The sequence below is a fragment of the Alternaria postmessia genome (assembly GCF_024291825.1).
Source record: "Alternaria postmessia strain BMP 2775 chromosome Unknown scaffold_8, whole genome shotgun sequence".
Taxonomy (NCBI): Eukaryota; Fungi; Ascomycota; class Dothideomycetes; order Pleosporales; family Pleosporaceae; genus Alternaria; species Alternaria postmessia.
In genome coordinates, this window is record NW_026260081.1 from 396,369 (window position 1) to 416,628 (window position 20,260).

The 20,260-nt window shown below is 50.8% G+C and overlaps 9 protein-coding genes across 9 annotated transcripts; 5 read left to right on the forward strand and 4 right to left on the reverse strand.

Annotated features, from left to right (window-relative positions):
- Positions 1-646: 646 nt before the first annotated feature.
- Positions 647-1,534, reverse strand: J4E82_002138 (uncharacterized protein; the record flags this gene model as incomplete). Its single annotated transcript, XM_051728441.1, has 2 exons — positions 647-1,074; positions 1,132-1,534. The coding sequence occupies 2 exons, from the start codon at positions 1,532-1,534 to the stop codon at positions 647-649; spliced, it is 831 nt and encodes a 276-aa protein (XP_051591854.1).
- Positions 1,535-2,292: 758 nt separating this feature from the next.
- J4E82_002139 (uncharacterized protein) lies at positions 2,293-4,348 on the reverse strand (the record flags this gene model as incomplete). The annotated part of the gene is made up of 3 exons (XM_051728442.1): positions 2,293-2,957; positions 3,022-4,057; positions 4,124-4,348. The coding sequence occupies 3 exons, from the start codon at positions 4,346-4,348 to the stop codon at positions 2,293-2,295; spliced, it is 1,926 nt and encodes a 641-aa protein (XP_051591855.1).
- Positions 4,349-5,462: 1,114 nt separating this feature from the next.
- J4E82_002140 (uncharacterized protein) lies at positions 5,463-7,117 on the forward strand (the record flags this gene model as incomplete). Its single annotated transcript, XM_051728443.1, has 3 exons — positions 5,463-5,976; positions 6,023-6,961; positions 7,008-7,117. The coding sequence occupies 3 exons, from the start codon at positions 5,463-5,465 to the stop codon at positions 7,115-7,117; spliced, it is 1,563 nt and encodes a 520-aa protein (XP_051591856.1).
- Positions 7,118-7,897: 780 nt separating this feature from the next.
- J4E82_002141 (uncharacterized protein) lies at positions 7,898-10,150 on the reverse strand (the record flags this gene model as incomplete). Its single annotated transcript, XM_051728444.1, has 1 exon — positions 7,898-10,150. The coding sequence occupies one exon, from the start codon at positions 10,148-10,150 to the stop codon at positions 7,898-7,900; it is 2,253 nt and encodes a 750-aa protein (XP_051591857.1).
- Positions 10,151-11,573: 1,423 nt separating this feature from the next.
- J4E82_002142 (uncharacterized protein) lies at positions 11,574-13,391 on the forward strand (the record flags this gene model as incomplete). Its single annotated transcript, XM_051728445.1, has 3 exons — positions 11,574-11,679; positions 11,754-12,689; positions 12,742-13,391. The coding sequence occupies 3 exons, from the start codon at positions 11,574-11,576 to the stop codon at positions 13,389-13,391; spliced, it is 1,692 nt and encodes a 563-aa protein (XP_051591858.1).
- Positions 13,392-13,792: 401 nt separating this feature from the next.
- On the forward strand, positions 13,793-15,182 carry J4E82_002143 (uncharacterized protein; the record flags this gene model as incomplete). The annotated part of the gene is made up of 2 exons (XM_051728446.1): positions 13,793-14,203; positions 14,265-15,182. The coding sequence occupies 2 exons, from the start codon at positions 13,793-13,795 to the stop codon at positions 15,180-15,182; spliced, it is 1,329 nt and encodes a 442-aa protein (XP_051591859.1).
- Positions 15,183-15,771: 589 nt separating this feature from the next.
- On the forward strand, positions 15,772-16,872 carry J4E82_002144 (uncharacterized protein; the record flags this gene model as incomplete). Its single annotated transcript, XM_051728447.1, has 1 exon — positions 15,772-16,872. One exon carries the CDS (start codon positions 15,772-15,774, stop codon positions 16,870-16,872), a length of 1,101 nt encoding a protein of 366 aa, XP_051591860.1.
- Positions 16,873-17,560: 688 nt separating this feature from the next.
- On the forward strand, positions 17,561-18,500 carry J4E82_002145 (uncharacterized protein; the record flags this gene model as incomplete). The annotated part of the gene is made up of 2 exons (XM_051728448.1): positions 17,561-17,722; positions 17,784-18,500. The coding sequence occupies 2 exons, from the start codon at positions 17,561-17,563 to the stop codon at positions 18,498-18,500; spliced, it is 879 nt and encodes a 292-aa protein (XP_051591861.1).
- Positions 18,501-18,779: 279 nt separating this feature from the next.
- Positions 18,780-19,618, reverse strand: J4E82_002146 (uncharacterized protein; the record flags this gene model as incomplete). The annotated part of the gene is made up of 2 exons (XM_051728449.1): positions 18,780-19,096; positions 19,159-19,618. 2 exons carry the CDS (start codon positions 19,616-19,618, stop codon positions 18,780-18,782), a joined length of 777 nt encoding a protein of 258 aa, XP_051591862.1.
- Positions 19,619-20,260: the final 642 nt, after the last annotated feature.

The following is a 20,260-nucleotide window of genomic DNA, read 5'->3' on the forward strand; positions in this document are numbered from 1 at the left end:
CCCGTCGATTTAAAACTCCCTACGGCCTATGCATCCACTTTAGCATTCAGCTCCGACACGGTGCAAAGCGGCGGCCGACTGCTGAAGTCGCACCCATTCACGGGCGGACGTGCTCGCGGAGGCTAGAGCGTAGAATTTCGGTGATGCCGTCTCTGCAGCATCCCTGCGCTGCCCCGTTACCGAGGCTGAATCACGGGGGTCGCGATTGGCCAAGTCTAATACAGTAGATCTGCAACTCGCATGTTATGCTTAATGGGGTTACTACCCGATGGTATTCCTGCACGCTCGGAGGACTCGGAAGGTACAGTGTTGGGTAGGATTCACATTGCAGTCAGCAGGAGCAAGTTGCTGATTACAGACAACGGCCGAAATCTGGAAGAAGGATATCATAGGTTCTCGGAGCAAATATTCCCGTGTAACACCGCTGATGGTAAGGTGCACAGTCAGATTACTACTTCATCTTCACGGATATGCTCAATAGAGCAAGTATACTACAACGGCGTGTACTAATGACTTGAAAATGTTGATTGTAAGTTGATAACCACGTCATCTGTGTGCGCAGCTACTTTGGCTCACTCGTGGGTCCAAACGGCCCGCGCCATAACCTACTCGTCTTCACGTGCTATTCCCGAGGACATGATGTGGATTACTTATCCGACGAGATCCACTTCATGTGATTGATCGTTTTCTTCTCCAAGTACTCGTATATTTGCCCGTAGTCTTTGCACACATGCTTCGCATCCCACCCATCGCTTCCACCTCGATCCTCACCGTGTTCATCGCCTGGGAAACTTGTCGCAGCTCCTTCCAGTGCCACATCTCCCGCGCACATTATTGCCTGTCTGATGTATTCAAAGCAGTGATTGATGTGCCATGGCATCTTGACAGGGTCCGCCGACACTGGCGAGGCGACCATAAGTTTCATGGAATTGTACGCGCCCAATATGGTGTATAGACAGTGAAGCTGATGCGTTACGGATGTGGTGAAGACGGTATGATTAGGGTAGTCGTGTATCGGGGTGGGGAGGTTGGAGTACTCCGAGGGAGTTTCGACATTGACATAGCCCAGGCCTTCTATTCGGCGTGTCAGTTCTATACAATGGTAAAGGTCAGAAGCAAGTCAGAACGTACCTGGTACGATGTTTAACCATGCATGCTGCGTCTCATTGCTCCAAAACTGCATCGCATCTTCCGGAGCGAAAACTGGATCGGGCTTAAAGCTCACAATCTGTTGTGAGAACCTTGGGGCGAAGCCTGTAAGATCCCCTGCGAGCTCGTACTGGTGGCTTTTTGTATGTGTTTGCCATCTCTTCTCTACCAGCAATCCTACGATAACGAGGAGAAGCGCAGTGTCTAGTACCCATCTGTAGCCTTTCAGCTTCCTCCATACTGTCTTCTTCCGCCGTCTTCGCTGGACTGCTTCTTCTACCTCCCAATCGCCGATCTCTGTACTCGAATCGGGGTGGTCGTCGGTGTTGCGTAGGGAGTCGTATCGTTGGTCGCGCTTCGTTGAGTCGTCCGTCGCGAATGCCATGATAGAGACGTCGTGACTGGATTTGTGGGCTGCGAATGATGACATAGCTATACCTGTAATTTAGTGAATGTATCTGGGCGAGTCCATAGCGACGATGGCGTGAACGCTGCATGATGCTCATTTGCCTTGACGCTCAAACGCATACTGCGACGCCAATCGTTCGATGAGACGTTACGAGCCATGGCAGCCACAGTGATCACCACCATAGCAGGCCCTAGATCATTACTACAGAGCAAAAACCTTAGCAGGAGTATCAGTTCTCTGTAGGCATTACAATGACGGGCGTATGCAGGTACAGCACGCTGCATTGCATATCCTGATGGAAGAAGGTTGAGACGATTCGTGCTACATGCCAAGAAAAGATATTGCAATGAGTAGAGATCAATCAGATGCTCGCATTGGTGGCTGGAGATGACACAGACAAACTTAGTTGATGCATATGTCCGGAGTGTTGGAGCGTGGATAGCTGCAATCCAGTCACGCCCGACCTCGGCAGGCCTGTGGAATGGCGATTGCGCCGATCGGCATTACCGTGCGCCGAGCCATCCATCTCAAACATCCTTCGCTCACCATCATCCCCTAAAACCAACTGACAGTGAGATTAAGATCAGCAGCACATTGCAATTGACACTACGGTCTAGCGGTTGCTAATCCTCTGTAAAAACAGTTACAAGAGCCAAATGTAACCTCATATCTAGTCTATGTACTAACCCAGTCCTATCCCTTGGCCAACATCAACCGTCCAGCTGTAGACTTGCTTACTCCACTACCCGTATATGGCGTTCGTTGGCAGCCTGTTGTGGTGATTGGAGGATGGACGGTGAATTGCTCTTATTCAGCACTTGTGCAGCATGCTCTTTCACGGTAGGCAATGTTACTGGTGAGATGTCCTCATCAGCAAGGAGCCCTAGTGCCTCAACTAACACTTCTTTCTGACGCGAGATTGTTCTTGCTGATGATGCGGCATGGTTTCTCGCATGCATGCGCTTCTTCCCAAGCGAAACAGAATCGACACGCGCAAACAATTCAGGCGACACAGCACCCGAGCGCACGAGACGAGAGTGTGCAATTGCCACAGAGTCGCGATGATCACGAAACTTTGTGTCTGCTTCTTCGAGATTCGAAAGCTTCCGAACTCCTACCGATGATTTCGTCTTCCGTCCCCTGATCTCAACACTGGGCACCACAAGAGATTGCTCTAGAGGCGGTGACCCCGCCTGTGGCGTGTCTTGTAAGGCGTCCTGGAGTGATATCCCCTCAGATGACACAGTCCTAGTCAAAGGCGCACTCACTGGGCGGGATGGGATGCGAGAAGGCGCACCGCTGGTCATCCGGCTGTTTGGAGGCACTGCTGCCAGGTCTTCCTCTTCGTCCACCGTGCAATCATAGCGAGTAGCTCGACCGTCGTCGTTAGGAAAAACCACTGCAGATGTAGAGGTACGGAATCAGCGCATATCTCTTGTGCATACTCTAAAGTCATAGTTCACCTATGGTTGGCTTGAAGCTGTCTGATGGACTGTTCCACGTTCCCGACCAGCCCGCAAGCTTCGAGTTAACTCGTTCAAGACCACGTTTGGCGCTTGGGCTAGCAGTCTCTAGAGCATGACCTGCTGACGAACTTCGTCGCCCTCTTGTCCTGACAGTATGTTCAGGTGGTACGTCGTCCCAAATTACTTCATAGCTGCCACTCTTTGTCTCGATGATCTGCATAGTAGGTGTTGCCGGATCAGCGCCGTCGTCAGTGGCGAGATTCTCCGCGTTCCAAGATGGAGCAATGGCGATGACATGGACATCCGTCCGCGTAATAGCTGGTTCTGCCGCAGCACCTTTCGCTGTACTTATTGTGTTCGGGCATGATGCACTCCACTTGACAGTCTCCGTATGGTTGTCGGCAGACTTGGCACTACGCCCGATATCGTATTTCAGGGCCTCGGTTGGATTTCTTGGTGTGATGGTTACCTGGGGTGGTGGGGGAGATGGCTTTGCACCAGCCTCTTGAAAGTCGACTGTTCTGACACGACGTAGAAATACCGGCTCAAGATTGACGGCATTTCCCTGAAATTCGCCTGGTGGTGTTGTCGTGGTACTCTTTGCCTTTTTCTTGATGCATGGCTTCAGTGTCACATTACAGCTGTGCGTTTTTGGGTTCGCAAATGCTCGTGCTGGATCCGGCTCTGTGTCTGAGCGCATAGCAGTAGATCTGGTAGGTTCTGGCCTGAAATTCCTCATGATTTCGTCTTGAGTTGAACTCGGAAACCGAATTCGTCTGATCGGAGGTTTTGTTTGCTCAACAAGTTGCTTCTGGAGGCTCGCAGATGAGATGGCTGGATCATGATAGCGAGACTTAATCTCATGTCGAGAGTTGCTGATGGAACGCTGAGAAGCAGGGCGAGGAGTTTGTAGCTGGATACGTGTTGGGAATGGGATCTTATGTGTTGTACGGCGCTCGTCTTCCATGAAGCGTACTGTATTCAGCGCTGCAGTTGCCGTTAGGCGATCGTTACGCACCTGACTTGGTACAACCTAATATGATGATGTGCGAAGTCAACACATGCTTCACACACGCAGCACGTACACTAGAGCTTTTACCAGTTCGCTGACAGATCTCTTCAACGAGTGTCTAGGAATCGGTTTTGCGAAAGGCCTCGCTGACAGTCCTGTTTCAGCATTATGGTAAAAAGTTGCGGCCAGAGTAGGGTGAAATTCGGTTTGTCGATCAGTTGGAGGAGGAGGAGCTTCGGAGGGTGTGACTTTGTCGGATGTGAGGTATGAGGTGAGTGTCGTGATTAGGCCATCGCCAGAGGTTCCAAGCATCGTTGTTGCGGGACACGACGGGCGGTAGTGTCAACCAAAGAAGGGGCAAGATATACCAGCGTTGGAATCGGAGGATATAAGTCAATCAGTTTTGTTGTTATAGATGAATCGAAATGTAGGGGATTCGGAAGCAAGTGTTATGAGGGCCGTAGGATGAGAATTCTCTTGCAGAACGACGTGTGTGCGGTTAAGAGGGCAAGCATGTAATGAACGAATACCAGACATGAGAAAAGAGCAACACCTCCAGGAACCAGGGTTCTTGCTCTTTCCAAGATCAGAATCGGTCGACTTTGAGAAGTCGTAGCTGAGTGCGCGTCCGTCCATCGTCTTGGCTAGCAAAACTGCAGTTTCTTGGAGAATCAGAGAAGCAAAAGAAGCACACGATATAGTGCTTGCAAGAACGCACTCACGAGCACACTCTACTGATACCGCTGTTTCACCCACGTTGTACAATATTGATCTTTCAACGCAGGGATGCGTAAATTTGGTAGATTCCTGCTTTCCGGGGTCTTCGACAGGAAGCGCGTCCAAGCACCGGATGGTATGAGCATTCGGCTCGGTATCGTTTTCTGCTGTCAAGATTCACGCTGAGTGCCTTGCCAAACTCCAAGATATTTGACTTCAAGTGCCCATCCAAGTTGTGCTAGCTCACATGCAGCCCGCCCGATAGAGTATAACGCCGTCTAGGCATTATCACCGGCCAGCGACTCATAACTAGTCCTCGAACAACGTGCGCGCTCACTCCCGCAAACGTCGCGTCATCATTGGGGGATCTACAGGCAACCTGAAGTCCTATGGCGCTTGTTGGTATGATTTAGTGACATCCCAGGAGATGGACTTCTTCGTGCATCCCGCCTCTTCGACGCCATTTGCCTCTTCACACGGCTCTCATGAACGCCATGCCGCAACTAAGACTATAGCCTTGTCGGCTGCAGCCAAACAGACAGCGCACGTGTAGCTCGTTCGTTGAAGATGCATGCAAGATAGCCTCGTGTGCCTGGCTGTCGGGTCGCGTCATTGCGGGATGGCCCTCCTGCTCGCAGGTATTAATACATGTTGTTGATCTGCTCAGAATCCCCCTATCCAGGCGCACGACAATCAGTCACTTTTCATGATGCTGTTCACCGTCTCGCTCAGCCTCCTGGCGCTTCCGGTCAGTCAAGTCGTTGCTGGCCCGGTCATCACTCGTGCTGATCCCACGACCGCGGCAAACTCCACCACCTGCAATGGCAAGCTATACACCTATGAAGAGCTTGCAGGCTACGGGAAACTAGCCAGCGACGCCCGTGACAAGTTCGGCGACACCATTGGTGGTATTGGAAGTGCCATTGCATTTGAGAAGAAGTCTTGGAAGTACAAGAAAGGCGCTTATCAGGGCGTCGTTTGGGGCCTGCCTGACCGAGGTTGGAACACTCAGGGTACTCAAAACACTCAGACTCGCATCCACAAATTCAGTGTCACCTTCACGCCGGTAGAAGCAACCCTCGAAAATCCAGCCAGTCCGAACTTCCAGTTCTCTTACATTGACACCCTTCTCCTCACTGGACCCGACGGTACGCCCTTGACAGGTCTTGACCCAACCGAGACCATCACTTATCCTGGCTTTCCTACCCTTCCTCTTGCTAGATGTAAGTTTTCTGATCATATTGGAGCACACAGCACTGAACGTTACAGACACTGGTAATGGCTTCGGCCAGAATGGTACTGGCGGCGCTCGTGTCCCGCTAGATACCGAAGGATTGGTGCTCGGAGACGACAAGTCTTTTTGGATCAGCGATGAATATGCCGCCTATGTCTACCAGTTTGACAAAAGTGGCAAGATGATCAAGGCCATTCGCACTCCAGAAGCCTTTGTCCCCCGCCGCAACGGCACCGAGAGCTTCAATGCGGCCTCTCCACCAATTTACGACCCTGAACTTGAGATTACGCCTGAAGATCCAGACAGTGGTCGAGGCAACAACCAAGGCCTAGAAGCTCTGACCGCTAGCCCAGATGGCAAGTACCTTTACACCATGCTCCAGAGTGCCACAATCCAGGACGGCGGCAGCTCTGCGAAAAAGCGTCGCAACACTCGCCTCCTCAAGTACCGCGTCAAAGACGACACAACCACGCTAGAGGCTGAGTATGCTGTTCAACTTCCTGTCCTGCCAACAGGACGCGTTGCTAGCCAGTCCGAAATGCACTACATTTCCGAAACGCAGTTTCTCGTGTTAGCGCGCGATTCCAATGCTGGCCATGGCGCAGAAAGCACTGAGTCCATCTACCGCAACGCGGACGTGATCGACATCTCCAAAGCCACAAACGTCGCAGGTACAGTGGCCGATGCTAATGATGGACAAATCGCAAGCAAAGACGGCGTGCTGAAGAGCAGCATCGTACCTGCTACCTACTGTCAGTGGCTTTCCTACAACAACAATGCCCAGCTGGGCAGGTTTGGTCTCCACAATGGCGGTGCACAAGACGCAAACCTGCTGAATGAGAAGTGGGAGAGCTTCGCAATGTTGCCCGTAGACAAGGACGACGAGATCGGTAGAAGCGAGAGGCAAGACGAAAATGAAGGAAAGCAGTACTACCTGATTTCTTTTTCGGACAATGACTTCATTACTCAGAACGGCAAGTTGTTTCACTTGATCAATGAGTCTGTACTAATAAGTTGTAGGCTACATCAACTTCGGCCAGAACAAGTACGTAGATGCGTCTGGCTACAATCTAGACAATCAGGTTCTGGTGTTCAAGGTTAAGCTTCCCAAAGGAGCGAACCCGTTGTAGACCCACATGAGTGATCCGCGCGGCGACTTGTGTATCCACCACCGAAGCGCAAAAAAATGCAAAAACATACAACAGCGGGGATTCGCTAGTGGTCACCCACCTAACTACTAATCCGCCGGTACACTGCTTGTATATGGCTGAGCGGACGGGAAGCCTAATTTTCAGTGTCCTATGGTCGTATGTGAAAGTATTGCTTGGTTAATCAATTAATAAAGACAACGCTAGACACTCTGAGATAGGGATTGCTGCTACGTCATGGTTGCGGAGTCTTCCTTACTACAGTGATCGTGACGCGACACTATCTCAGCATTTTCTACTTTTAGATAGGTTGTCAAAGAAAGTATGAAAGTCCTCAGCATTTCTACCAAATGCACAAGATTTGTGTTAGCTGCTGTACATGTTTAACTCCTAATCCTCACTCTATCATCCACTTGGTTGATTCAAGTCGCCATAGGGTAGGGGTGCAACTTAAGATTCAGCTAGTGACTTTCACATTCAACCACAAATCCAGAGAATGACGCAAGTGAAGGTATTGAGCGAGATTCACCTTTCTAGTGAGTACCTAAGCAAAACTATCAACAGAGATGAAGATGCATACATACATACATACATAGACAAAACAGAGTAAAAACAGGAAGCAAGATAGTGAAACAAAGCAACAAACATCCTTGTCTGATTCTCCATGAAACGGCGTTTTCGAGAACAAACTCATTCCAAAATAGCCAAAGGAATGCTTTTCAACGCTCATGTCTCTCAATACTAGAGCCGCCATCTATGCCCTCACTCACTCTCCGAGGCGGAGCTTTCTTCTTCCGTAGATGAGATCTCGAAAGAATCCCGTGGGTCTTGTTCGCTTGACGTGTCCCCAGTTTTCTGATCGACAGCGACACCATAGGTCTCTTCCTCGCTCAGGTCGTTCGCGCTTCGCTTCTTCGGAACGAGAGCCATGGTATAGCCACCTCGAGAGTTGCGACGACATTTGGCTCTTTTTCTATCGACTTCACTTGTGTTTACAGAATCTTTTCTTGGAGCACTGCTTGAAGTACTCGGCTTTCTCAATGCCTCTGGGCCTTCACTCCCATCTTGTTCGTCCTGTTGCTTCATCTTATTCTCCTGTTTCTTGTCCAGGTCACTGTCGACTCTCTCTACAGCAAGCCGCAAAGCCTCTTCTGCATCGTAGCCGTTGTCAACAAGACTAAAGTATACCCTATTGCACATTTGATTGTGAGTGACTAATCCTCTCTTCGTAGCGGTAGATTTGCTCAGCTTGTACGGCTTACGAGGCTTATATTTCGATAAGCCAGGTGCTTCTTGTCGCACAATGACCCCCGATGGGAGATAAAAATCCATTTCTTTATGCTTGCCAGGGCTTCTCTGACTGGATCCACAGCCTGGACAAGTCTTCTTGTCACCCGCTAGGTAATAACGCCCAAGACCGTGGTTAACATCACATCGCCAGGCATGCTCTTCGTCTGTCTTTCGCTTCTCCCAGTAGTAACCATCAGGAATGTCTTGCCCATGCTCCATCGTGGTCGAACCGCTTGGATGGGGACCAGGATCGGGCTCTGGGTCTGGGGTCGGTTCGGGTGTGGGTGCTTTTGGAGGCGGCTTCGGTTTGATGTATTCCACTACTGCGTCAATACCTATTTGTTGAGCTTCTTCTTCCGACGCGCCGGAATTTATAGCTTTCCAGTAAGCGTCTTTCGCAACCGCATCATGGCAAGAGAATCCCCATTTACGAGGTTGGCTTAATCGTTTGGAAGGTTTCCAGCGCATACCTTGCGCGGGTTGGAAGTAAAAGGTCCTCGGCGGCATGTAAAAGTCCATCAAGACAACACGAACATTATCACTAAGAGCGGTGTTACAGCCCCTACAGGATTTGCGGTCTCCAGCGTTGTAGTAGTGACCCATTGCGTGCTTAACGGCACAACGCCAGACAAATTTCTCATCTCTGGAGATTGGCTCGAAATAAGCGTTGGGGGGAAGATGCTGATGCGATTCCAGAGTTCTCGATTTCTGAAGACTAGGATATGGCGACTGGCCAGTGGATGAGGTCTCATCGTTCGAGTAAAATGCGGACTCTCTACAAGATTTGAAGGCAGTCTTCCAATTCTCTGTAGAGGACATGGCTGGAACATGCTCTACCGCAGCTATATTCCTCCTCCTCTTCTTTGGCCGTGCCAAGGACGCCGTTATCTGTAGCTCAGTGGAGGCTAGTTGGTCTGGCATGGACTCTGATAGAGCCGCTGTTGAGCCTGTAAGACGAGTACGTGACACATGCAACTCTGGTGCGGCTTCCTCACTGTATACTGAACCATCCTTGTTCCGGGACTGATCGGAGCGTCTGGCATACTTCTGATGTTGTTTCCTTGTTGTGATAGCCTCGATTCTCTTCAGGTGGTCATGTGCGATAGGGTGGATGCCCATAGAAATAGCCGCAGTAACGGCTTGCTTGAAGTTTCGAACTGCACAACCGATAACCTGTGGCGGGTTGCCCCATTTCCGCGTCAGCCTCCGCTTGTGGTCGTTAACCAGTCTCATCCGCCATGGATTGACATTCTCTGTGTACTCAATACTCTGCATGGCATTATCACTGTTCGAAGTCTCCACATCACAATGGCCGAATGGTATTCCGAGGTGGGTGGGAGATGAGTACGATAGCCTGTCATGCGTATATGCTGGAGAGACGGAAGTTCCAGACTCTTGGCGAGCACCATCTAAGTCTGCTTGGTGGATAATGGTGACTGGAGTGTCTGCGACGGGCTGCGATACGCGGGAACCAGACATTGAATCCAACGGCGAAAATGGGAGCCAACTACTACAAGGCGAGTTGGTTCGATCTTCCCTGATCGCTGCTCCAGGCATATTCTTGCCTTTGCGCTTCTCGGATGTCGACAACCTGACGGCGCGTCCAGTGGGCAAGACGCCACTGATGTTTATTCTGCGTAACACTGTATTACTGAAATCCTCAATCTCTTCCAGAGGACTTGCTTGACAGCCAAGCTCGTATTCCTTGGTTGAGTACTGAACCATGAGAGGACTTGGAGTGGTACAATGCCAAGATGTGTCCATTCTTTTTGCCACAGGAAAGAGATTGCTGGGACCGTAATCTGAAAAGGGTTTCGCGTCGAATGAGTCTATATCGAGAAATGGGGCGCCATCCTTGCCGTCTTTTGCGAGCAGATGGACCATACGACAGTGGGCATTCCAGATCATCCTTCTCGTGATGCTATCGACCTCATGAATTACTGATTCCATATATCCCACAACAGTTGGGCTACTACCAGTTGGATCTTCAGAACATTGGGCTATGCGATCGTGATGCAAGGCATGTGCTATGAAGGTGTTCAAAAAGGTGGCCTCGTAAGCTTTCTGGCTAGCTTGGTAGAGTGCATATTTCACGTAATCTTCCTTGGAAGGTAGACGCTGGTTGAGATGAACACTTATGCCGGCTCGCTGAACACGCGAAGGGTCCTGGGCCGTGCTGTTTCCATCCGCGGAAACTATAGAGTGTAAATAAGCGGCTTTCGATGGGGCCTGGCTTCTTACCTGATTCGGGTGGAAGGCTGCAGGATGTCCGGTGTTGACCATGTACCTCTGATACAAGTAGATAGTCTTGATCGTTCTGTATTTCTGCAGATGGGCTGGATTGAGTCGGACGAGCAAAGGTATCGATACCCTTCTGAGGTGGATCATCGAAAGAACCATCACTCCAATCGATCTCGTCCTCATCAGCGTATGTCATCACGTTAGAGAACCTGCTTGGAGCCAGAAATGATACAGACTAGAGTTATGTCGGGATAGAAGAATGGTGTGTAAAGGAGTGGAAGATCATGTTGGAATGCTCTTTTCACATAGTCCATGCACGCGATTCGTATATATGCAAACGACAGAGGTCGTTCGAGAGTGCGAGCTCGGCCATTCTGGTGCATGATCTTGATTTCCGAGACTCAAAACGAAGCAATGAGACTGCGTGCACAGCGTTTGCTTGAAGCGCAGACATGGGCGGCCGCCCAAAAGCCGCATCTATTGCCCGATACATGACCGATATTGGATAGAAGATGGCCTGAATTTGATTGAATGCCATTACTGAGCGTAGCTTCTGTATTGGGACAGGAGCATGAGGCTGTTGTTTGTTTGATGCCCAGAAGTGTCGGTATGTCCAGGGTATGCAACAAACGCTCTCTTGTAAGCGTAGGCGTTCCTTGCTATTTGAATAAAAGAGAAGACGGCGACAAAGATACTATCTGCTTGGAGGGGTGATAGAAGAAGATGTCATTAGTCGCTCAGGATGGCATCACGCGCCGTTGTGGAGAGTTGACATTGCGGAGGCGGAGGTGAGGGCTGGAGATAGCTCAGGCGGTTGCGCACGGGCCATTGGACCCTGAAACTATGTCGATGTGGCATTTCGAGCATGTTGGAGTCTCCAGCTCCAATTGCTCTCTCCATATTCAAAATGGGAAGGAAGCACGTGTCTTCGCTAGCATTTATACTCCCCCTCTTAGCCAGCACCGCAGATGCGGCGTCAGACCCCGCCCGGCCGCGGGGTGTTGGTCCGGAGTGTATGTTGCACCCGTTACAGCTCGTGGAGAGCTTCCAGACGCACGACTGAGCACAGCTGACAGCCAGTGTCTAGTTGCAAAGTACTACAAGGATGCCGAGACATTCACTTGTATCTCGAATCCGGCCATCAAGCTTCCCATTGCACGCTTGAACGACGACTACTGCGACTGCCCCGATGGCTCTGACGAGCCAGGCACATCGGCATGCTCCTACCTCTCGCCCCTCTCCCCACCGCAGCCCTTGGGCTTCCAAGGCAAAGACGTCAATTCCACGCCGGCTCTGCCTGGCTTTTACTGCAAGAACAAAGGCCACCAGCCGAGCTACATTCCCTTTACCAACGTGAACGACGGCGCATGCGACTACGAACTATGCTGTGACGGCAGCGACGAATATGAGCGTGTAGGAGGTGTCAAGTGTGAAGACAAATGTGCGACCATCGGTAAAGAATGGAGGAAGGCGGACGAGGCGAGACAAAAGAGCCTGACTTCTGCAAGACAGAAACGGAAGGAGCTGGTGGCTGAGGCTGGTCGTATGCGCAAGGAGGTCGAGGACCGCATACAGACGCTCAAGACACAGATCGAAGGCGCGACACTCAAGGTAGATGGCCTGACAAAGAGCCTCGCCGAGATTGAGAGGGCGGAGCGAGGCAAGGTCGTCAAAGGCGCAGGAAAGGGCGGCAAAGTCACTGTGCTGGCCAGTTTGGCCAAAGAGAGGATCCAAGAGCTCACTGAGAACGTCAACCGTGTGCGAGACGAGAGGAACGCAGCACAAGCCAGGATCGAGGAGCTCGAGGGCATGTTGAAGCGCTTCAAAGAGGAGTACAACCCCAACTTCAACGACGAGGGTGTAAAGCGTGCCGTGCAGGCCTGGGAGAACTACGCAGCGCAAGAGCGTACAGGTCCCAACACCGCTCTCGACCGCGATCTCGATGAGATTCTGAAGCCAGACTCTGAGAGCGCTATCAAGTGGGAAGAGTTCGAGACAGTTGAAGAGTCTGATGTAGAGCTTCGTAAGTACATATTCGCTCACTCACCCTATAAATTCACTGACCATGGACGCAGTCTACAAATTCGAAGAATACCTCCCCGACTCTATCCGTAGCTGGGTGGACAGCAAGCTTCGCGACTTGCGCGTCATGCTCATCGAGAACGGTATCCTTGCAGACCCTACGACTGGCGACGCACCTGAATCCAAGGCCGTTACCGACGCCAAGTCGCAGCTAGACTCTGCGAAGAAGGAACTCGAGGGAGACAAGTCGGAACTTTCAAAGCACGAGGAAGATCTCACCAAAGACTACGGCCCAGACTCTATCTTCCGCGCCCTGAGAGACCGGTGCACATCCACCGACTCCGGCGAATACACATACGAGCACTGCTTCCTTTCAAAGACCACTCAGAAGCCTAAGAAGGGTGGCGGTCACACTGGCATGGGTAACTTTGCACGCATTGAATCCATCACCGTCGATGAAGAGCTTCCTGCCGACGGAAGGGGCCTGGGCAGCGGTGAAAGGATCGCGCTCAAGTACGAGAACGGCCAGCATTGCTGGAACGGACCGAACAGAAGCACCACGGTCATCTTGGCCTGTGCGGAGAAGGATGAGATCTGGAAGATCGTCGAAGAGGAGAAGTGTGTATACCGAATGGAAGTAGGTACGCCTGCCGTTTGTGGTGTCGACGTACAGAAGGCTGCGCCGGCGCACAACGAGCTGTGAAGAGATGAATCGACGTTGAAATGAATTAGGCAGGTGAGCATTTTCATGTTCTGGAACATGCATTGCTGTCTTGCGACCCATACGATTAGCACGTAGAGCGCTTTTGTAGTAGATAAGAACTCAATCACCAACAATCAGCGCCCAGTTACACAGTTCCTAGTTTCCCCGCTTTCGACGTCTCTTCATCCAGCCGGATATACCATCCCTACCAGGCCATTCCCGTGAGGAGCTTACCCAGCGCGATGTCAAATACATGCGGCTTTACATCAGCTCGCATTAGTCTCATGACCCGCAAGCTGATCGACAATAATCCGAGGCACGTATTCAATGACCCCAAACGTGGCCTTGCGAAAGCACAACTGGATATTGAGGTACCCTGAGCGTGACTTGATCAAGACAAAATGTCGCCCGGAGACGGATTGACCAAGACTACTTTCAGAAACCATGAGACTTTTCCGATAGCAATTGTCGGTGGCGGTCTTGGTGGCCTTGCCCTTGCAATCGGTCTGCTCAGACATGGTGTCAAGGTACACATCTACGAAGCTTCCGCAGCCTTCTCAGAGATAGGCGCTGGTGTCACATTCGGCGCCAACGCCACGACTGCGTTACACTTGATCGACCCTCGATTGCTGGAAGGCTTCATGAAACATGCAACTTTCAATACAGATCCTGAGCGGGATGATACTTTCAACACGATTAGATGGGGTATGGATGAGAGACGAACCCATGGATCTAAAGCTGGAGACCTCGCGTTCCATCAGAACGACTCATATCAGCCACAGGGTGCGCTAGCCGGACTTCGGATGCGAGGTGTAAGTGTCCTTGTACGAACTGCATGTGGAACACGTGCTGACTTTGTACACCCATATATAGCGTATACACCGAGCGCGATTGCTCGACGAGATGGTTGCACTACTTCCTACGGACATAACAAGCTTCAGCAAGAGCTTCGAAAGTGTCGAAGAAGTGGGTGATGGGGTCCTCAAGCTAACATTTACCGACGGGACGACTTCACTAGCTAGCGCAGTCATTGGCTGTGACGGCATTAAAAGTAGAGTACGGGGCTTTGTATGTGGTCCAGACATCCAGCCGGAATATGCCCACGAAGTAGCGATGAGAGCGATGGTCCCAGGAGAGGAAGCCAAGAGGGCACTTGGAGAAGAGATGGCTATGAACAGCCAGCTGTACTGTGGCTACGGAGGATACATCGTAACATATCCTGTCGAGCATGGTCAATTTGTCAACATGGTCGCCATGCCGCACGACCAATCCTTCACCAGTACTTGGGGTCAGGACGATTGGACAGTATCGACAAATGGGGACGAGGTTCGCGAAAAGTTTAGAGACTATTATCCGCCGCTCATCGATCTCATTGCCAAATACCATCTGCCCTCGAAATGGGCACTCTTCACCCTCCAACACAATGCATCATACTTCAAGAACCGTAAGTGTCTCCTGGGTGATAGTGCACACGCGACGACACCTCACATGGGAGCTGGGGCTGGCATGGCTATGGAAGATGCATATATACTTAGCCACCTGATCGTTACTGCTGGAAGCATCGACAACATCGAGGCTGCATTCAAGGCCTACGACGCTGTAAGACGGCCAAGGACGCAGGAGCTGATTCAACGGAGCATGGACGCTGCTCTAGCATACGATCTCATGATTGAAGGAGTAAAGGATGATATGAGCAAGATTGAAGATAGGATCAACGAGAGCTTTCAATGGCTCTGGCATGCTGATTTGGAAGCGCAGTTGAACAGTGCGACAATGCTCTTGAAGGAGTGACGTCGGGTTTCAAAGTCCACGAGTTGCTAAGATTCGGTTGAGTAATTGACAATGTGCTCTTCTATGGCTTCCAAGGTCTTCTCATCTTGTCCCTCACGTATCTATCTCTTCATCCGACTTTGGTTGATGTTCGGTAGAGCTTCGGCTTTCGCTGTTCCACAGTACTATTCTGACAAATGTAGATTACGTCATAAGCTTCGGCGTTACCGCCACTGCCGACAGCATTTCTCATGCCCTGCCAAGCTCAGGTACCATCTCGCTTTCAGCGGCTACGTATCTTGATTCAGGCGTTCCTTACCGTCTATAGCTAACGGAGCCTTAGGACCATGCACATCAGGGTCTACACCGGTGTAGAATACAGCGGAAAGTTCTATGGGGTTAGTTTACCGCGCAGTTGCCGAGATCGACCGAACGATGATTTCAAACCATCGACAGGATGTTTTTTTTAGTATGAGGCGTATATAGGTATATTGATGCCTCTTCGTCCTCAGTACTCAACAATCTCAACTGGTATTCCTATTGTCCAATTTTTTCTCACATGTCCGCCGAATTGTCAAACCTTCCCAAATCAAACACACACAACACCAAGATGTCCGCTGAACGCCTTTTCCAGCCACTCAAGGTGGGCTCTATGGAGCTCAAGAACCGCATTGCTATGGCGCCTCTAACACGTTTCCGTGTTAACGACAACCACGAAATCCTGCCCATGGCCGCACAGTACTATGGTCAGCGTGCTGTCGTGCCAGGAACTCTTCTCATCACAGAAGCTACACTAGTTTCGAAACAATCTGGTGGATACCCCAATGTACCCGGTATCTACACACAAGCCCAGATCGACGCATGGAAACCGGTCACCAAGGCTGTGCATGACAAGGGCTCGTACATCTACCTCCAGCTTTGGGCCCTAGGTCGTGTAGCGAACAAGGATTTTGCACAAGCAAACGACATCACCATCAAGTCTTCCAGCGCGACATCCCTAGGCGAGGGCTACGCTACTCCCAAGGAGATGACCGTCGAGGAAATCAAGCAGAGTGTCTCTGACTACGCTCAAGCAGCTAAGAACGCCATTGAAGCTGGCTTCGACGGTGTAGAGATTCACGCCGCGAACGGCTACCTCATCGATCAGTTCCTGCAGGATACTTGCAACAAGCGCACAGATTCCTACGGCGGCTCTGTTGAGAACCGCTCCAGGTTCGCCGTCGAGGTTACTCAAGCTGTTTCGGAAGCCGTTGGCGCGGACAAGACCGGTATCCGGTTGAGTCCTTTCTCAGAGTTCCAGGGCATGAAGATGAAGGACCCTCTTCCCCAGTTTACAGACATCATGAAGAGACTGGACGCGTTCAACCTGGCCTACCTTCACCTTGTTGAGGCCCGCGTGGCTGGTAACGCCGATGTTGAGGGATCCGACTCTCTTGACCCCCTGCTGCCCCATTACTCGGGCAAGCTACTCATCGCTGGTGGACTCAAGGCTGAGGACGCGAAGAAGCTGGTCGAGGAGCACAAGGACCGTGACGTTGTAGCGGTATTTGGACGATACTTCATCAGCACCCCCGATCTTGTTTTCCGGATAGAGAAGGGCATTGAACTCAACCCTTACGACCGCGACACCTTCTACATCCCCAAGAGTGAGAAGGGATACGTTGATTACCCTTACAGCAAGGAGTTCAAGGAGGCGCACCCAAACTTGTAGAGGCCATGTTGAGAGATACCCAATAGAATTTACGCCCATGTTAGCATAATAGACGAACATTGAAATATATTATCATAAAAACATGTGCGTTGCTGAGTGTTTGCTTGTATGTCATTGATCGACATGTTTCTGATGTTGACATACGATGCTGGCAGAAACACAGTCAAGTGTTGTTGCACGGTAAACAAGAACGGCAACTCCACAATAAAACAAAACAAGTGACGTGGACGTGAAAGAAGCTACTGCTGCACGCAACTAGCATCGGAGCGAACCTCGGTAGTAGGTTAATTTATTTGGCGGGACTTCATCCGGGGTAAACATCCGAGATCCCTGATCCCCTACAGCAAGTCCACACGAGTTCCCCTGATATCTAACCTCAGTAGGCACGAAAGCCTCGAAAACTCGTCCAGAAACGCAGATGATCCGTTTCACTTGCTTATGATTGGATCGAGAAAGTGTTTGAAACAAGCAACTACCTTTATATATGGACTTGCGCATGGCCGTGCCTCCCAGATTCGGAAAGTTGGTAAATTGACACTATGCCAGCGTTCAAGCACGGCTAGTATCCACGGGGAATAACCTCACAATGTTTCGCGCTAGTGAATATCTCCATACGAGCATAGCAGGTCTATAAGAAGGATGTGACTCGCAGGAGACTCATTCCTTACGAACTCGCACGGCAATCAAGATGCACTTCTCCACCTCTGTACTCGGCAGCATTGTTGCTTTCTGCGCAACTGCCAATGCCGCCCTTACTCGTGTCAATGACTTTGGAGCCAACCCTTCCAACCTCCAAATGAACATCTATGTTCCTGCCAAACTTGCGACCAAGCCCGCTATCATTCTGGCCGTACGTGCTTTTATACCTTTCCAGGATTTACCTAACAAGGCTTGCGCTAACCTATCGATAGCTGCACTACTGCGGCGGTACTGGAGAAGCTTACGCTCAATCCACAAAATACAACAGCCTAGCTGAGCAGAAAGGTTTCATCAACATCTTCCCGTCCACCAAGAAGGACAACAACTGTTGGGAAGTCAACACCGCCAAGGGCCTCTCTCGCGATGCCGGCGGTGACAACCAAGGCCTGAACAACATGATCCAGTACACCATCAAGAAGTACGGTGCCGACCCGGCCAAGGTCTTTGTCACTGGAAGCAGCTCCGGATGTATGATGACCAACGTCATGATGGCGACCTACCCCGATGTCATCGCTGCAGGATCATGCTATTCTGGTGTCGCAGCAGGCTGTGTAGCAGGCAGCCCCGGCGCCAGCCCAAGCACTGCAGACCCGCGATGCGCAAACGGCCAAGTTATCAAGACGCAAGCGGAATGGGTGGCGCAAGTCAAGGCCATGTACCCAGGCTACACTGGCACCTACCCTCGCATGGCGACATGGCACGGTACTGCTGATACCCTGGTCAAGATTCCAAACTTGGGCGAGCAACTTAAGGAGTGGAGCGGACTGTTGGGTGTTTCGTTCACAAAGAACGTGACGAACACCCCGCAGAGCGGATATACACAAATGGTGTATGGAGATGGAACCAAACTTGTAGGATACAGCGCGTTGAACGTGGGACACACTGTGCCAGTACACGAAGCGGAGGACATGAAATGGTTTGGACTCTGAGTGAAGGATGTCGAGAACACGACGGAATATGTTCGCCTGATTCGTTTGTATATACTTTCCAATCCTGTTACGAAGACCGAAGATCGGTAGGGCCTCTCGTTACCAATGAAAACCAAGCACCAACACCTGCGTTAGCAAGGTCAAGTCGGTATCATTTCTGCCGTGCATGTGTTGGTGTAATCATGAGCATCATGTCTCGTGGTCTTATCAGTCGATTTCAAATCCTACTCGAGGTGTCAACCCACAAGTATAAATCGATTATTAATTCTTTGGCAGCGACTACTTTGCCATGTCGTGGAAGATAGGCCCCATGTTCTCCTGCCAAGTATCCACAATCTTATTTGCAGGGCCGGCGGCAATCATCTCGTCTCCCTTCTTCCACTTCCCTAACGTTTCTTCGATGAACTCTTCCACGCTCAAGGCAGCTTTGTTCTTCTCTTTCTTGTTGTCATCTGGATCCTTTCTCTCACGATGTAAGTCTGTTGCCACAGTGGGCGGCGCAATCTCGATGACCTTGATCTTTGTATCCTTGAGCTGGGCTCGTAGGTTCATTGACCAGAAGTGTACCCATGCTTTCGTACCGTTGTACACGGGGTCTAAATCGTGGGTAAATGAGATCAGTATATTCCTCACGAAGAGTTTGTACGGAGACACTTACTGACGAGGGAGAATGGCACGAAGCCAAGAACGGAAGATACATTGGCCACCAGTGCCATTGGCTTAGTTTTGAAATGTGAGAGCAGATTAAGTGCAAGGTGCATGGGTCCACGGATATTGATATCGATTTCCTGGTCAGCCTTGCTGCCAAATTCCTCTGGGTCCATTTCGTTGACGTCGAGTGGCCGCTGCACACCAGCATTGTTGACGAGGCAATCGAGGTCCGGATGCTCGGATATCAGCTTCTTGATGAAAGCCGGGATAGATTTGACATCTCCAGTATCAAGGACGTAGTAAGCCGTTGCTCCGATCTCTTTTGCGGCTTCTTGCAATTTCGACTCTGTGCGACCAGCGATGATGACTTTCTTCCCATCTTTTATCATCTGGTGCGCAAGCGCCTTTCCGATACCACCCCCACCGCCGGTCACAAGAGCAGTCTTGAAGTCGTAATTTGTGGACATGTTGAGCGTAGAATTTTGTGGTGTTCTGGAAGATGAGTGCAAGTATTTAACTTATCATAGCGGTACTTGCGGGTTGGCTAGCTAAAGACTTATTGCCGGTGACGTGCACTTTCGACGGCGGCGCTGATGATGTATGTACCTAGGTACGTCATGACCCATACGAATAGTGGAAATTTGCTATGATGCGCAAGACGCTCCAGGACTGGCAACCGATGCACTTTTTCAACTCACCTTTGCGCTGAATTTAACTCTCGACGACCGAATGCGGTAATCTACTCAACGGAGCTAACCATTATCGGGATGCGGGTTATGGCCGCTGTCAAAAGTCCCGTGTTGTACGAACACAAAGAGGGACCCGTAGTTTGCCCAAAGTCATTGCGGAAAATGGGCGCGCAGTGGAAGGACCAGCATTGCGGCGCTCGGGACGGCAGCATCCACATCCTCATCTTCTCTTCGCCTGACAAAGCTCTGACAAAACTAATGACTGAGGGCCTACAAACCCCAAGCCCCAGCACTCCCGAAGGCAACACCTCTATTCTCGTTGACAAAGCTCTGACAAACTCCAGATTGCTTCTGCGCTTGGTCGCGACCCACACGTGGACATGCGAATCACAATGTCTGGATTTCGTTCCATGCGTCATG